Source organism: Scardinius erythrophthalmus, assembly GCF_964197995.2.
Source record: "Scardinius erythrophthalmus genome assembly, chromosome: 1".
Lineage (NCBI taxonomy): Eukaryota > Metazoa > Chordata > Actinopteri > Cypriniformes > Leuciscidae > Scardinius > Scardinius erythrophthalmus.
In genome coordinates this window covers 45,479,386-45,495,454 of record NC_138221.1, presented here as the reverse complement: position 1 = coordinate 45,495,454, position 16,069 = coordinate 45,479,386, and the positions used below count along the sequence as shown (strand labels likewise).

At 36.1% G+C, this 16,069-nt stretch overlaps 2 protein-coding genes across 3 annotated transcripts; both read left to right on the top strand.

Moving 5' to 3' along the window:
• Positions 1-1,738: 1,738 nt before the first annotated feature.
• On the top strand, positions 1,739-6,149 carry LOC308679756 (ferritin, middle subunit-like). Of its 2 annotated transcripts, XM_081347441.1 has the most exons (5): positions 1,816-2,046; positions 2,612-2,681; positions 3,204-3,350; positions 3,483-3,608; positions 5,762-6,149. In XM_081347441.1, the coding sequence occupies exons 2-5, from the start codon at positions 2,679-2,681 to the stop codon at positions 5,909-5,911; spliced, it is 426 nt and encodes a 141-aa protein (XP_081203567.1). In that variant the 5' UTR covers positions 1,816-2,046; positions 2,612-2,678; the 3' UTR covers positions 5,912-6,149. The 2 variants fall into 2 exon arrangements, with proteins under 2 accessions (XP_081203566.1, XP_081203567.1); XM_081347440.1 differs by lacking the exon at positions 2,612-2,681 and having other exon boundaries at positions 1,739-2,046.
• An 872-nt stretch (positions 6,150-7,021) lies between these two features.
• On the top strand, positions 7,022-14,408 carry syt5a (synaptotagmin Va). Its single transcript, XM_081394212.1, has 9 exons — positions 7,022-7,153; positions 10,239-10,405; positions 11,705-11,877; positions 12,015-12,104; positions 12,257-12,424; positions 12,596-12,763; positions 12,843-12,960; positions 13,168-13,301; positions 13,864-14,408. The coding sequence occupies exons 2-9, from the start codon at positions 10,249-10,251 to the stop codon at positions 14,071-14,073; spliced, it is 1,218 nt and encodes a 405-aa protein (XP_081250338.1). The 5' UTR covers positions 7,022-7,153; positions 10,239-10,248; the 3' UTR covers positions 14,074-14,408.
• The last annotated feature ends 1,661 nt before the right edge of the window (positions 14,409-16,069 follow it).

Sequence of the window (16,069 nt, the reverse complement as noted above, 5' to 3'; positions counted from 1 at the left end):
CTATAAAATTCACAGCATTGATTCTGTCATGCAGTTGGGATCAGACCCTCACTGGAAACAAAATCCAAGGACGTTTTTACGTTTAAAAACAGAAGACTAGAAAATTACAAGAATAACACATATCAACAGCTTAAAGGAATAGTTCACTTTAAAATGAAAATTCTGTCATCATATACTCACCCTCATGTTGTTTCAAACCTGTATGAATTTATTTCTTCTGCTGAACAGAAAGGAAGATATTTAGAACAATGTCAGTAACCAGACAGTTTCTGGGTCCCATTGACTTCCATAGTAGGAAAAAAAAATATGGAAGGCAATGGGACCCAGAAACTGTCTGTTTACTGACATTCTTCTAAATATCTTCCTTTCTTTTCAGCAGAAGATACTGGTTTGACACAACATGAGGGTGAATATATGATGATAGAATTTTCATTTTAAAGTGAACTATTCCTTTAAACTAGACCAATACTAGAACAAAATGAGAACCAAGACAGTGAGTATAACTATGGTGAGCAAACAAGGATAACTTAACGAGGAGCACGTGAACTGCATAAATGAGACCAGTTCATCATGGAACGGAAGATGCATAGAATTAACAACTAGAAAACTAACCATGAAACTCTGAACATAAAAACAGATCAAAAACAAACTCAAAATGTGACAGATTCAAGAATAGACTGATTAAAACTAAAGTATAAAAATAATCCACAAAGAAACTTGATGGTTTCACACTTGTATCCTATAGGGAGTTAGTCAGGTTACAAACACGCGCATCTTTCATGAGAGAGAAAGTGCTGAGTCACAGAGATGCAGCTCCATGTCATCTCTTGGGTGTTTGCTCTTGTTGCTGACACAGAATGAGCTTTCATGGACAATTTCTGGTACAAAATTGTTTCGTAATTGTCACCTGTCTTCACTCTTTTAATCAGTTAGGTGTCGGGTATCTAAGGCAGTTACCAGGTGAAAAATGGCATTAACTCCCAAGTGGAGTAATAGGCTATTAGGATTGTCCCATCACATTTGCCATAACAGGCTCCTATAATATAGTGTTATCAGGCTTCACACACAGCATAGATATAACCTGGAACTTTGTAATGCAGTTTTCTATTGATGGTAAATTAGAAAAATTGGTCTAGTTGTAACATTGAAATAAAACAATTATATATTAGCCTATAATAAAACAATGTTTAGCACTAAAATATTGTAATAAAACAACTAGCATGGTGAATGAGATAGATAATCATTAATCACCACTATAGCTTACTAATGCTGTGAATGTTGTGTAGCTACCTCACATTTTCAACAATTTCTTTTAGTAGCTAAAGCTAATGACAGGAGAGTGTTAATCAGTTTAATCAGAACATTACTGCATAAACAATCATTTAATAATAAGCAATACGTTTATAGTCTATATATGCAAAGTGCAATAGCCTATGTGACTACAGAAATGTATGATAAAGGTACAAAAGTAAGTGGGAGGCATTTAATATGAAATAAAAAAGTTGGGGAACTAAAATATGTATTTTAAATGTAGATGCATCATTTATATACGTTTCTATAGTTACATTTCAGAATGTAAATCATGCTTGTGATTGTAAAAATAATCTGTTGGATTTATATGCTATTAATTATGAAAAGGGAAAGACTAAAAGAAAGCCTATCCATTAAATTTGATCTTGTCTTTGTTATCTAACCTACAAGTAAGACAGCGGATTGTCAAGTCACTATGTTACTCAGTTCCAGTTGCTGGTGTCATTTCCAGTGACGCATCATGTTGTGATCGTATATAAGACAAATGCTCACCTTCACTTCACTCACAGCTTCAGGAAGATACGAAGAGGTTCTTGCTTCAACAGTGATTGAACGGAACTTTGATCTCGCCGGAATTTATTACAATTTCTTATTTATTTTTCACCAACATTGTGATAATAAACGGCAGAAATGGAGACTCCTCAGATTCGCCAGAACTACGACCGCGACTGCGAGGCTTTGATCAACAAGATGATCAGTTTGGAGCTTTACGCTTCCTACACTTACACTTCAATGGCAAGTATCTCTTGTTGGTTTTTTTTCACTTTACTTAATCGTTATAAGGAACGTTGTCTCTATTGATTTTTCTTTTCCATTCTTGACTAAATGTGTCTATCTAACGTTAAAAACAGCGTTATAGAAATCTTAAAACTACAAGAAAACTGTTTAAATGTGTAGGCCTATAGCCTATTTATTAACAAAATAACGGAATAAATCATTCAAATGCCATAAGCAGACATTGGGCATCAGTCTAAGAACATCCACGGGTGTTTTGTTTGGAGTGACTGCTGATCATCAGTAACCTATTACTCTTATTCTGTGATGATCAGTTAGTTTGACTTTGATTGGATGTCGTTGGCTGGAGAGATTTTTAATTTTTATAGGCCTACACTGTAACAAATAGCCTAAAATCTTTTAAAAAAAATGGTCAAATGACTGTCAGCAATGGCTGCCATACAAGAAAAAAAAATTAATGTAAAGTATCCTAATTTGAATAAAGTGCAAAAGACTTTTACAGAAACTTTTTAAGAGAAGTTATTTCACATATATTTCCTTATATTTTTACTTTATTCTATATTAGAATCAGCTTAACATCAGTGTTTCTCTGCTCATCCTGGACTGAAGCACTGGCTCCACTCTTCAGCACTATGGTGACACACAAAAGACCATACAGAAACACTTTAAATCCCATCAGAACATTAAACACTAACAGATCTCTCAATATCTCAGCATCTTCACTTACAATCCAGTCATTCGACTGTTTTATCATTGAACTGTTTTGTTACTGTTTAATTACAGATTATACTTGTAATTTTACATTTTTTATGTAATTTAAGAAAACAGAAAAAATACTGTATGAAAAATACAGTAAATTTTCTGTATAAAAAAATGTGAATTACTGCAATTTTTCATTAATGTCACAATACCTAAAATAACAGCTGAATTTTTAATTTACAGATATTATTAGTAATTTTACAGAGTTTTAAGTACAATTTAAAATTAAAGAAATTGAACGTCAAAAAAAAATCCAGTTATTTTCAGTAAAATTAGGATTTTTTTTACAGGGTATGTGTATGACTGAAGTATTTGATGAAAGGCCATTCCTTAAGTTGTTCTTTGTTCCCTTGTTCCTTAACATATAGTTCTATCTATTCCATTTCGATTTTGTTCAGGCTTTCTACTTCAAACGGGATGATGTGGCCCTTGCTGGTTTTGCCAAGTTCTTCAAGGAAAACAGCGAAGAGGAGCGCGAGCATGCCGAGAGATTCATGGAGTTCCAGAACAAGAGGGGTGGAAAAATTGTCCTTCAGGACATCAAGGTGCTTTGAATGAAGCCTTTTGACTTTGAACATTGTATCAAAACTGACTCTAGAGCTCTTGTTAATGGAATGACTTTATGCCTTTATGACTTTATGTAACTTGCTCACTGATCTGTGTATCTACCTTTCCAGAAACCAGACCGTGATATGTGGGGCAATGGACTGATCGCTATGCAGTGCGCTCTTCAGCTGGAGAAGAACGTCAATCAGGCTCTGCTGGATCTACATAAGGCCGCCTCTGAGAAGAGAGACCCACATGTGAGTGATCCTCATTTGTTGAAGTTTAGCCTTGGGACTCTAAATTGGCCTCCATATCAGCCGCGGCCGTGCCTCACCAAAATATTCACCCAAAACATAGACCTCTAAAATGAATCAATAATATACTGTACATTTGTTCAGCATTCTGCAACAAATCTTTTTGGAATTTTCTAGACTATTTTAAGTCGTGAAGTGAGCAGGATATATCAAATTTTAGCACATATGGCTTCGGCAGGCATGTATTGATACTAAGAGGGGTAGCGGATGCCTGAGCCCTGCCCAGCTCTACAGCACCCCACAATTCTCCAATGTAAATCTCTGGTGAAAAATGGAACGACAGCGCACTCTAATTGAGAGCCATTGAGGCAGACTGCAGACTGCCCCCGCTTATTTTCACTTTAGTTTATGTAAACCTCGCTCCAGACCTAGATGATATCAATCCCGCTTCAGCTATGTGCATATTAGTCTGCATCAGGTCAGTAACTAGCTGACATGTCTGTTCTTCATTTGTGGAGTAGCTTATCAAATTAATAAAAGTATAAACAGTGTTGGGGAAAGTTACTTTTAAAAGTAATGCGTTAATCCCCCAAAAAGTAACAAATTGCACTACTTAGTTATCTTTTATGGAAAGTATAATGTTACGTTATTTTTGCGTTACTTTTTCTCACCTGGGCTGAGCTTACTTTGTTTGTTTGTTTGTTTCTTTCTTTCTTTCTTTCTATCTTAATAAAAAACAAACAAACAAAAGTATGTATTTTTTGGCAAATGTAAAGGGCCTTTCACAGTGAAATGAAGACTCAGGCTGAAGGAAATGTAAGTTCACGCCTGTACAGTAGAGGGCGCAGCTCAAACAAACCTTCAGCTGTGCTACCATTCTGGATAACAGAAAAATCGTTTAATGCTTACTTTAGCAATACAAAAATGAAACACAAAGATGATGTTTATCTAAAGTCATTTTTGCTTATTGGTATGGTTGAATTGAATTATTTAAGGTCAGCAATAAAGACATTGGTTAATAAAGTGAGATTAAATACATAAAGTATTTTTGTGTTATTTAACATATTTAATTATTCCAGGTTTGCATAATATTCTGAGTTTGCATTTCACTGTTTTTATTCATTTTAAGGAATACTGAATCTGATTTGTGTAAGTGAGATGAGCACATTCCTTCTCACTTTTATTCTAGAATTACAATAACCATCCTGATTTCTCTCAACATGGGGACAGGACAGGTGTTACTACAAAGTAACTTGCGTTACTTATTTGAAAATGTATCTCAGATATTTTGTTGTGAATTTAAAAGTAATGTGTTTCTTAGCTCGTTACTTGAAAAAGTAATCTGATTACGTAATTTGTTACATGTAATGTGTTACCCCAACACTGAGTATAAATCCTTTAGTTTAAACGTGCTCTTGTAAATCTTTTTTTATATAATTAATACATTGTGTTTGTTTTGTGTTTGTTTTATGTTTGTTGCTCACCAGAATTCCTCTACAGCTTGTCATATTCTAAAACAACACTGAGGCAATAAATAATACATTAAGGCAATTCTAAAGGCTGATTTATACTTCTGCGTCGGACCTACGCCGGAGCCACGCTGTAGGAAACGCGTTGGTTTTCATTTATACTTCTGCGTCGTTGTCCGCGTTCACGCGCGCAGAGGGAGCATGTGAAACCCGAGGGAGCGGTCCTAGCAGACCAATCACAGCGCTTGAGTCCGCGTAGAGTTGACGCGTTGTTACATTTTTGGAGAGGTGCACGTCAGGGTACGCCGAAGGGTATGCGCGCTACACACAGCCTACGACGTAGCTACAGCGGCAGTTCGACGCAGAAGTATAAATTGGGCTTAAGATGGCGTTTGTTGTGTGTACTAAAGTCTGTCAATCATCTTAGAGCGCCACCCTCAGGCTGAATAACGCAAGGACATCAGGCATCTTCCAAAAATGTGTCTGCATGTGTTTAGTGGTTGTTATATAAAGCTCACAAAATGTTTAACAGTAACACAAACTAGCGCCAAGACCCGGAATCTGCCATACCTAAATTTACAGTCAGGAAAAGCTGCTCCATATGCATGCCTTTTACAACAGTTTCACATCTTTTCACTGAAGTTTGCATCTTGAATTTCTTTTCTTTTCTGATGGCTTGTCCAACAGCTGTGTGACTTCCTGGAGACTCACTACCTGAATGAGCAGGTGGAGGCCATCAAGAAGATTGGTGACCACATCACCAACCTTTTCAAGATGGATGCTGGCAACAACAGGATGGCGGAGTACCTGTTTGACAAGCACACCCTGAGCAGCTAAATGCAGCCCTCAGATCATACATAAATTAATAATTACTATTATCTTAAATATGTTCTTATCATACAGCTCTTGTGCATTTTTTTAAAGAGAGGTTAACATCAAGTAAAGGTTCCAGTTGCTATTATAAAATGATGCAGCGTAAAATGATTAAATATTTATCTTGTGATTGACATCAAGCAAGGCTTATGTTGAATGTGAACTGACTGACGTAGTGAATTTAAATAAACATTTTGAGCTGAATAACCTTGTCTTTTTTATTTAAAATTGTGGGATGCATTTAGTGGGGTGTATATTGGACAGTCTGTAGGCCTATTATTCAGCCTGCAAAAAAAGAGAATGAAGATCTATTAAAAGTGTTAACTATTTGATAGTGTATGATAGTAGCTAGACACCAAACCTCACAAAACAGAAGATAAAGTGAACAAAACAGACACTAGAGCCCGAAAGGATGAAGATGCCATTATGACAGAACTGCATTAGTATTTAATCAAATGAAAGGCTACACTAAAATCTAAAATTGTAGCCTACACAATATACACAAAATACTAACTTTAACATAGAACAGTTTCGTGGTCTGCTATATTAATAAACGTAAACATTCACATGAATTAAATTTCCACCGTAAAAATTTGTAGCATTTGATTTTACCACATGAGGGTAGTGTTTCCTCCATGTAGGCTATAATCGCACATTGGCCATAAACCCTGAAGAACCGAGGCCCTTTGTGGTACAACAGATTTTTATTCAATATATCTCAATAATCATCATCTGTGGGAGACGCCTTGTTCTAATTTCAAAACCAATTCATTTCACAACTTCCTATCCCAAATCAATCTATCTAGTCTATTAGCAGCGTTGAGCCACCGAGTAGCCTATAATCCGATTCAGAGGGGTCACTGAACGAAAATTGTATTGGAAATTAAAATCGGATAAACAGCATACAGGAGATTATATGGGATAGCCTAATAGCAAACTTATAAATGACATACGAGATAGATGAAATAAGATTGTCACATGAGAAAACCCAGGGCACATAACTGCGAACAGAAGGGAGAGCGCGATTAATCCAAGTGAAAGAGGGTTTGGCGCTTCAAATGCGCTTTGAGGAGAGAGAGAGAAAGAGGGACAGATGACAGAGAGGATGATAAGTGTAAGTTAGAGCAGTGTGTGAGTGGGCTAGTGCGTCTCTCTAACCAACGCGCAGCTTCTATACAGGCTAGAGTTGGATTAGGAGATCATCAGGTAAGTTTGATTATTATTGATCAGCTCTTCACGCGCTTGCTATTCGTGTAAATTTTAGGCTACTATCCAATTGACAGACATGTCAAGCAGCGTCATTTAGCTAAAATGTTTTTTTTTTTTTTTTTTTTTTTTGGTTAAGTATTTTGTAGCCTAGTTATTTTATGGTTAGGCCCATTATAGATTTAGCCTAATATAGCCAGTTTGCGCAGTTTTATAACATTAATTAAAATAGTAGGCTAGTTGTGGCTATTTAAAAATTATGCCACCAGTTGAACTTAACAGTGCTGTGAAAATATTGTCACCAGTTAAATTCTAGACGGGCTGCAACCCAGTCCACACACAATTAAGCTAAATTAAATGGACCATTTCAAATTTAATACCGCACAGTGACGTTAACAAACAACACGTAGGCTAACTTGTTTTAAGTTTTGTCTATATGTCACATATTTGTTCCCTCTAAGATCTAGTGATGAGATGATTTTGTTTCTCGACTAAATTAATGCTTTCCTTATCTGTGTGCGTAGATTAATTTCAGTCTTAGACAATTTGCTCCGCATGATTTTTTTCCAGAGAAACATGGAACAGGGGGTCTGGATGAGATTTAGGTAATCCGAAAATACAGCAGTTCTGCCCGCTGCTGGACAAAGTAGGCCTACAGATGAAGGAGAAGAAGAAAAAAGAGGGATGAGGGAGGGGGGCAAGGCCATATGACGCCGTCTGATGGTCCGTGACGCACAGAGCGACAGGCCTTCTTTAGCCAGATTAGAGCAGTCCTGTCTGTAAATGACACAAATTATGGTTTCTGAACTCTCAGATTAACCACTTTCAGTGTAGGCCTATCTTCTCTCTTCGGAAAAGAGAAGAAATCACTGCGTTGTTTTAACGCTTTATGTTATGCGATAAATTCATTCAATAACAAATGTTGGAAAACAATGTTTTAGAAGTTTCTTTTAACAATACTTTATTTTTTATTTTTCTTGTAGCGAAAGTTCAAACTTTTTGCAGATGTCACTACTAAATATGAAAACAGTGCGACTGCTTTATGAATCAAGTACTTGTGTCCTAGCTAACATTTCACTACTAAGTAAATATAGGCTACATATAAAAAATTCAACTGTATGCTTCTTAGCAACAAACTTATTGAAGTATATACTATATATTTCAATAAGTTTGTTTCTAAGAAGCATCATTGCTACAGTAGCCTATATAATATATACGTAACACATACGTTCACTTAATTTAAATTCTTTTTTTTAACCTGTTAACTGTCACCCCCCTTTTTTTGAGTAGACATGAAAATGCACATTTCGAACTTAAATGGTTGTAATTAAAGAATGCTTTGGAGTATAGACATACAATTGGTCTTGTTTTAAAGAAGACATTTGGAAGATTTTTGTAGAAGTGAAATAAATTAAAAAAGTGAAACAGAAAAAAAGTTATAGAAGTTTGAGTTTATGGAAATGTAAAATGTCAAAAATTTTATTATTCATATTTTATATAAAATATATATTTTTAAAACCTGGGTGACTCTAAAACTGCAAAAAAATCAAAGTCAAAAATCTGAACAAGTGAGTGTTTCAAAATTTAGGTTGATATCTCAAAAAATGAGCTTTCAGTAAGATTTTGTTTGGGCGCAGTACCAAACATTTTCACTAGGTGACAACTAGACTCCATTACTGCCCATATAAGGACGCCTCTATTTCCATATGTGGTTTGAGTGATCATCTGAACCATTATTTCCACAATTTTCATACAATTTATGAAGTAGACATTCTATTCAGAAGTAATATGGGAAGTTTGGCAGATTTTGATATGAATTCAACCTCTAAGAATCACATAAAAATGTTCATTGCTATTTCAAAATAAAGGTCTGAACACGCCTTAGGAATATGAAAATAGTCTTGTTGCAAATTGATAAATTACGGCTCCTCTGTAATTTATTTTGAAAATCAGTCACCAAATATGAAAACTAGAGATTGTAAGCTTTCAAATGATATATAGTTTGTCAAGATTAGTTTAGGTTTAGTATAGGATATTACTGTTTTAAATATGTAATGAATTTGGGCCCACCGGTGGGCCCGTGACAGTTAACAGGTTAATGGACAAAAAATCTATTTAAATAAAATCTAACCAGCATGTATAAAAACTCTTGAAATATATTTTTTCAAAGTCATTTGTTCTTTTTTTTAACCATTTAATTGGTTTGTTATACATCGTGTGTATGCAAAAGTTTTTTGTTTTTTTTAAATGGGTCGCTGTTAATCATCATGAACCAGCGAGGTCAAGTATGTAAGGCATGTATCTGTAAACTGAAGCAGGCTTTGGGGCTATCTCTAGAGAAATACAAAAATGTCATCCTTTTAACTATGACATGTTCATCGTCTTTCATCACTGTGGTCAGTCCGTGTGGCTGACTGGGAAACAAGCTACAGGAAGAGAATCATCACAAAGTCCTGCTCTCATTAATCCAACGGTGACCTTACTGCTCGACACATTCTTATGTAGTCTTTTATATGTCGTTCTGGTGACAAGATGTTGTTGGTTGTGTAGGCTCAAGTGTGAAAGTGAGGAGGCAAGGGGAGGGCCCCGTTCCTAATTTACTTAAACCCGAGGATTTTTGGATTAGCTTTGGCAATTAATCTCGTTATACATCTGCTGAGAGTGACTAGGTCAGATCAGCTGAGCAGGGCAGGTGGAGACATATCCATTGTGTGTTAATGTGTGTGAACAATGTTTTTGAGCACATTATAGTGTTTGAACACATATGGGCAGCATTATGCGTGCATGGTTCCAGAAGGATTAATAACGGACATGCAGAGCCCTATAGCATTAGAGTTTACTCCATCAAAAGTCACGCCAGGCACAAAGAGGACAGAGGAGGGGAGGGAAAGAGAGAGATAGTGTGGGCTTGACAGAAGGAGGGGTGGTTGATGGGATGGAAAGGAGGACATAATAAAAAAGAGGGACATTAAATAAATACTTTAGACTAGAGGACAGAAGACTGATCTAGGGGATATATGTGATTTGGAGCATTTAGTTCATGTAGGTTATTTCAGGACAGTAACCGTCTGTTTTATGCCTCTAGCTGATCAGCCATGCGATTGGTCAGTATGCAGCATCGTGGGCGGAGGGCAGCAGAATCAGAGGAGGAGCCTAATCCTGCTCCACCCCCTCCGCCCCCTCCCTCGCACCACTCCCACAACTTCATAAATATGAAGAACAAGTTCTTCAATGAGCTTGGCCATCTACCTAGTAAGTCATAATTTTATATCAAGATATATGCCACATTTAATCTTATCTCAGCTGCTGGCCACCAACATCATAAAACGTAGATATTTGGTTGAATATCTACATTGCGGGGCCAAAATTCAATGTCAGAACAACGTCTAATGCCAACTTCAATGTGATGTAAAATACTGACGATTGTTGACATTGATATTTTCTTGCTTTTAAGTAGTGGAATCGCCTCATGCCAACATGGTATTGATGTCAAACGCCAACATTTAATCGTGACGTAACCCAAACCCAACGTCTGCTAAACACCAAAATGTTAACTTTAACACAATGTTGAATTATAACATTATCATATGGTGATATTTCATTGTATTAAAGGGGTCATTGGATGCAAAATTCACTTTTATATGTTGTTTGCATATAAATGTGTCTTTCCAGTGTGTGGACACAACCACCATACAATTAAAAAAATCCATTCACTCCTTTTTAATCCTCAAAAAGTCTAAACACTCAATAATTTTCTGAGCAATATGATGTCATATTGCTCATGCTCCACCCACGACCACTGACGGACTGTCCCGTATTAGCATATTTGTGAACTGTCAACCAAGGCAGCACTTTGTGTGTCTTGTGTCGAGAGGGGTGGGGTGAACAGTTGCTCATTATCATTTAAAGAGGCATGCACCGAAACGGGTCACTGTGAACAGAGCTGTTTTTGAGGAGGTAAAAAGGGTGTTGTTTTACACAACCACCGAGGAATTTAAACCAAAGTATGTTATGAACTTTACATGAAGACGCTAAAGAGTCATACCAACTTGTGGAAAATTGGCATCCGATGACCCCTTTAAGTAAGCAAAATATAACATCTGTCCAATGTTGGCTTTTGACATCAAACTGATTATCATATTCAACCAAAATTTAACATCTCTCCTATGTCTTTCTGATGTTAAATTGACCTCCAGTCCAGTTTCATCATATTATCATTACAAACATACATTTCCATTAACCTGTGTGATAAATTAATTCCTACATTTTACATTCTACATGTTTTCATCTATTCCATAAACAGACCACAAGATCAGAAGTAAGTTCCAATTTTTCAAAGCCTTTTTCTGTCAGCCCTCCCTCCCTCCCTCCCTCCCTCCATCCATCCATCCATCCATCCATCCATCCATCCGTCATTTTGCAGAAATTGTTTTTTTTTTGTTGCATTGATCCATTTATTGATGTAATAGAAAACAAATTATGATCTTTCCATCATTCTGTTTTTTTTTCTTTAACTTTCTTTCTTTCTTTCTTTCTTTCTCTACTGCACAGTGCCCATGTGGGCTATTGGTGCCATAGTTGTGGTCGTGCTAGCCTTGGTTGGCTGCTTTGCTTTCTGTATCTATAAGAAGTGCTTGGGAGGGAAGAAGAAAACGAAGAAAGTCAGAGAGAGGAAGGGAGGACGAAGAAGGGTGAAAAAGGAGGGAGATGAAGAAGCAGGCGAGGTGAGAAAGCTTGGAAGCGCAAAGCAGAAAATGGAACGCTGTCGGATCTTGATTCTGTTAAATTATTCATTTAAATTTCATATTAAAAATATTAATACTCATTTATACTACCCATACTTATTACTCAACCCCCTTAGGAACAACCTAAAGAAGGAGAGGGCGAGGGAGAGAAAGAAAATTATGGCAAGTTGGAATACACTCTGGATTACAACTTCACTGACAATCAGGTTGGTTGAGAGTGGATGTTCATAATATGCATGCTATGAGATGAAATGATTTTTTTTTATACAAATCAGCAAAAATGGCGTTTTAAAGAATGTGTGACCAGCTTCTTGATTTTGAACACCTGACCCACAACCTTTTCTTCAACAATCTTCAGCTCATTGTCGGTATCTTGCAAGCACAAGACCTTCCTGCTATGGATATTGGTGGAACGTCTGACCCCTATGTCAAAGTTTATATGCTACCAGACAAGAAGAAAAAGTTTGAAACAAAGGTCCAGCGCAAGAACCTGTCTCCTGTTTTCAATGAGACATTCATATTTAAGGTATTGCAGTTATGTCCTTACAATCATGCGTTTTTGGGGGGATTTGCCAAAAGGCAATTTGTCATACACTTTATCTGTTATGCTTGATTTTGTTGTAGAATAAGTAACTGACTTTTTTTCTCTAAACAAAGCAATTTGTGTTCAAATAGTATGTTTTATTTCTGTTTCCAGATCCCCTTCAATGATCTAGCGGGACAGACTCTGGTCTTGCAAGTGTTTGACTTTGACCGCTTTGGTAAACATGACGTAATTGGAGAGATCAAAATCGCCATGAACAGTATTGACCTGGGCCAGCCCATACACGAATGGAAAGACCTAGTTGGAGGAGAGAAAGAGGAAGTAAGGCTTTCCTTCAGACTTTTTACACATTTTTTTACACAGACTTTTAGCTAAACACACTCCTCTTCCTTCTCAACAGGAAGAAAAGCTTGGAGACATCTGTATCTCCCTGCGCTATGTGCCCACCTCCGGTAAACTGACCGTCTGTATCATGGAAGCCAAGAACCTGAAGAAGATGGATGTGGGTGGTTTATCAGGTGACTGTGGAAGCATTATGATGTTCAAATTAGATTACATTCTCTGTTGTACTTGATATTGAACTGAAATTATTCTCTACACATCAACTTGACTTTATTTTAATACAATTAGATTTCTATACTTTTAAATATTTCTGTGGAAATTCTGTGCATTTCTGTCTTTATCCATGTACAATGGCATCCTCTCTTTCTCACTTTCTCTCTTAGATCCTTTTGTGAAAGTGGTTTTGCAACACAATGGAAAGCGCATCAAGAAGAAGAAGACGACAGTTAAGCAGAACACACTGAACCCTTACTTCAATGAAAGTTTCAGCTTTGAAATCCCCTTCGCTCAGGTTCAGGTAAATATATCTGTTTGAAACACGACAATACTTGCATCTCGAATACATTTACAGATTCACAATACAATGCAACCTTTTTACTATGAATACACTACGATTATAATGCTAATGCTACTAGTAAATTCATCTGTGTCTACAATATAATGGGTCACACGTTATATTAGGTGCCTTTAACTACTATGTACTAACATCAAAACATAATGTTTGTTAGGTACAATGTACTTATTGTGTTCATGTTGTATTGTAGAACACTTTTGCCGCTATTGAGGTGGGATACGGGTAAGGTTAGAGACATGGGTAGATTTAAGGGTGGGTTAAGGTGTAAGGGAAGGGTTAATAGTGTAATTACAAATGTAATTACATCAATTAATTACAGCTGTAATTACATGTATTTATTTAAAAAAATGTTAATACAATAAGAGCATTGTATCAAATTATTCATTTAAATGTTAGTAAATAGTAGTATAGTTAGTAAAGACACTTGATATAAAGTGGGACCAAAGAACAAAGTGGATTAAATGCGTATTGACCTATATTTCTCTGCTCCTCTGTGTCCCTGCAGAAGATCCAGGTGCTGATTACTGTCTATGACTATGATAAACTGGGAAGCAATGATGCGATTGGGAAGTGCTGGATTGGGTTTGGTGCTAGTGGGGTGGGTCTGCGACACTGGTCAGACATGTTGGCCAATCCCAGACGACCTGTGGCCCAGTGGCACACCCTTCAGCCTGAAGAAGAAGTAGACGCTGCCCTTAAAGCACCTATCCGCTAAATATCGTACTTATCCACCCCTCAAATAAAAGTTTTGGCTAAACATTATTTAAATCTCATACGTCCTGTCACTGAGAAGCTTCTGTCTGTTACGTCATTATTTCCTGTACCCCTTCTTTACTGTGAAACAAAGGAGGATTCACTTTTATAAATGTTATTATGTATTTTCTGTTCATCTGGATCGTTTCTTATGTAAATGTGTGTGTATGTGGATGATAACTGTGTGTTTTGTTTGAAAGTGTTGTATGTGTCTATAACTGTATGAGAACTGTCCTGATTTGCCTCGTCTTTTCTGTGAACCAAGTTGACAATAAAAACAGCAACTGGATATATTCTAACAGATTTTAAGATGTGTTTTCATTTTATATACAAACAGACACAGAAGTTGTAAAATTCTCAGGAGTAAAACCTAGTAATTAATCGATGATAAATATTTCATCATAGAAAAGGCTTTAATAATATGGAAGCCATTATTGTCTGTTAACATGTCTACCAATATCGACTGTCTGGTTGGGTTCAGCAGTATTTATAGAGTTGTCCAGTTGTAGGTGGAAGCCTGGATTAATCTTGTGCTGTTTTCGGCTGTGTTCCAAGTGCAGTACTGGACTAAGCCATACATGTGAGCAGGGAATTAGAGCCAGAGAAGGGCGGGTGAGTGGAGACCAGAAAGGACACACAGGCAAAGTCACAGAGAGAGAAAGAGAGAGACTGGAGAAGGTTGAACAGATAAAGAGGCTGCATTTTAAATACAAAGTTAGTTAACTGGTTAAATATGAATTGGTAAAAGACTACAAAACAGACAGATTAACATGAACACACGAGATGTGCTGTAAGGAAAAGGCAGTACATTGCAAACTTAGCCAAAATGATAGCAAGTGGACATGACTGAGATAGGCTAGCTTATCCAACCAAATCCGAATATATTCACAAAATAGTCTATATCTTTACAATATTGTCATACGTTTTGGCTTTAGATCAGCAATTTGCCAGATACCTGAAAAATCTCCTAATCTACATTAGCATGATATCTGTGTGAGGAAGTGAATCTGCAACTGTCACGCTACAACACTGCTGTTTTTAGACTAGCTTAGACTGAATGATTTTTAAATCGGCTTCCCAAAGGCTCTTGTGTATAGGTTATGTTCACACAACAACAATGTGTACAGCCATAATGGCCAAAAGTTTTGGCAGTTGTTGTGGTCCCTTAGTAATAAATAATTATACTTCAAGTTCATTTTATTAAGTATACTTAAGTAAAGTTCAAGTATATTTTTAAGTATACTTTATGTATAAAGTATACTAATATCAATGTACTAGAAGTATACTTGTAAATGTACTGTTTCGATACTACTTGGAACTAAATTGGCCCACTTTTTTGTGTATAAAATATTCTATTAATTATACTTTAAACGTAGCAGTATAAACTTTGAGTACGCAACTAGTTTACAACTAAGTTTTTCGTTTGTACTGCAACTACTACAAGTAAACTTCCAGGTATACTGATAGTTTACTAGTCAAATATGTAGCACGTTTTTTAGTGTATGAAAGCACACTTTCAGTAAACTACTGGTTAAGTAGTTTTATACTGCTAGTATACTTGCAAGTTTTCTTTAAGTGAACAACATACTTATAGTTTACTATTTATATATTATTTTTGCACTTTACTACTATTTTGGTATTGTTTTTTATACTTGAAATATAGCCTACCTTTAAGTGTACTTTAACTTAACATTTTCAAATCATTTTTTTCTAGCTTCATGCATCATTTTTATCAAGAATGTAATGTGTTCAAAAGTTTCATAAAAAATCTGAGAAAAACGCATTTGTTAAAGATTTCGTCTGGATTGGATTCAGAACGATGATCAAAATATAGATGGAAAATTAGTCAATGGCGGAGAAAGAGTGAAGATACAGATTCAGATACTCTTAGAAACATATCGGTTTTCTTTATAAATTAATATTTTCCAAAAATGTACTAGATAAAAAAATATTTAATA

Coding starts and splice junctions, on each gene's coding strand:
- syt5a (XM_081394212.1), top strand. CDS start 10,249: ATGCGATTGGTCAGTATGCAGCATCGTGGGCGGAGGGCAGCAGAATCA. Junction 10,406..11,704: donor TGAGCTTGGCCATCTACCTA/GTAAGTCATAAT, acceptor TCTACTGCACAG/TGCCCATGTGGGCTATTGGT. Junction 12,425..12,595: donor ATGAGACATTCATATTTAAG/GTATTGCAGTTA, acceptor TTCTGTTTCCAG/ATCCCCTTCAATGATCTAGC.
- LOC308679756 (XM_081347440.1), top strand. CDS start 1,942: ATGGAGACTCCTCAGATTCGCCAGAACTACGACCGCGACTGCGAGGCT. Junction 2,047..3,203: donor CCTACACTTACACTTCAATG/GCAAGTATCTCT, acceptor GATTTTGTTCAG/GCTTTCTACTTCAAACGGGA. Junction 3,351..3,482: donor TTGTCCTTCAGGACATCAAG/GTGCTTTGAATG, acceptor CTACCTTTCCAG/AAACCAGACCGTGATATGTG.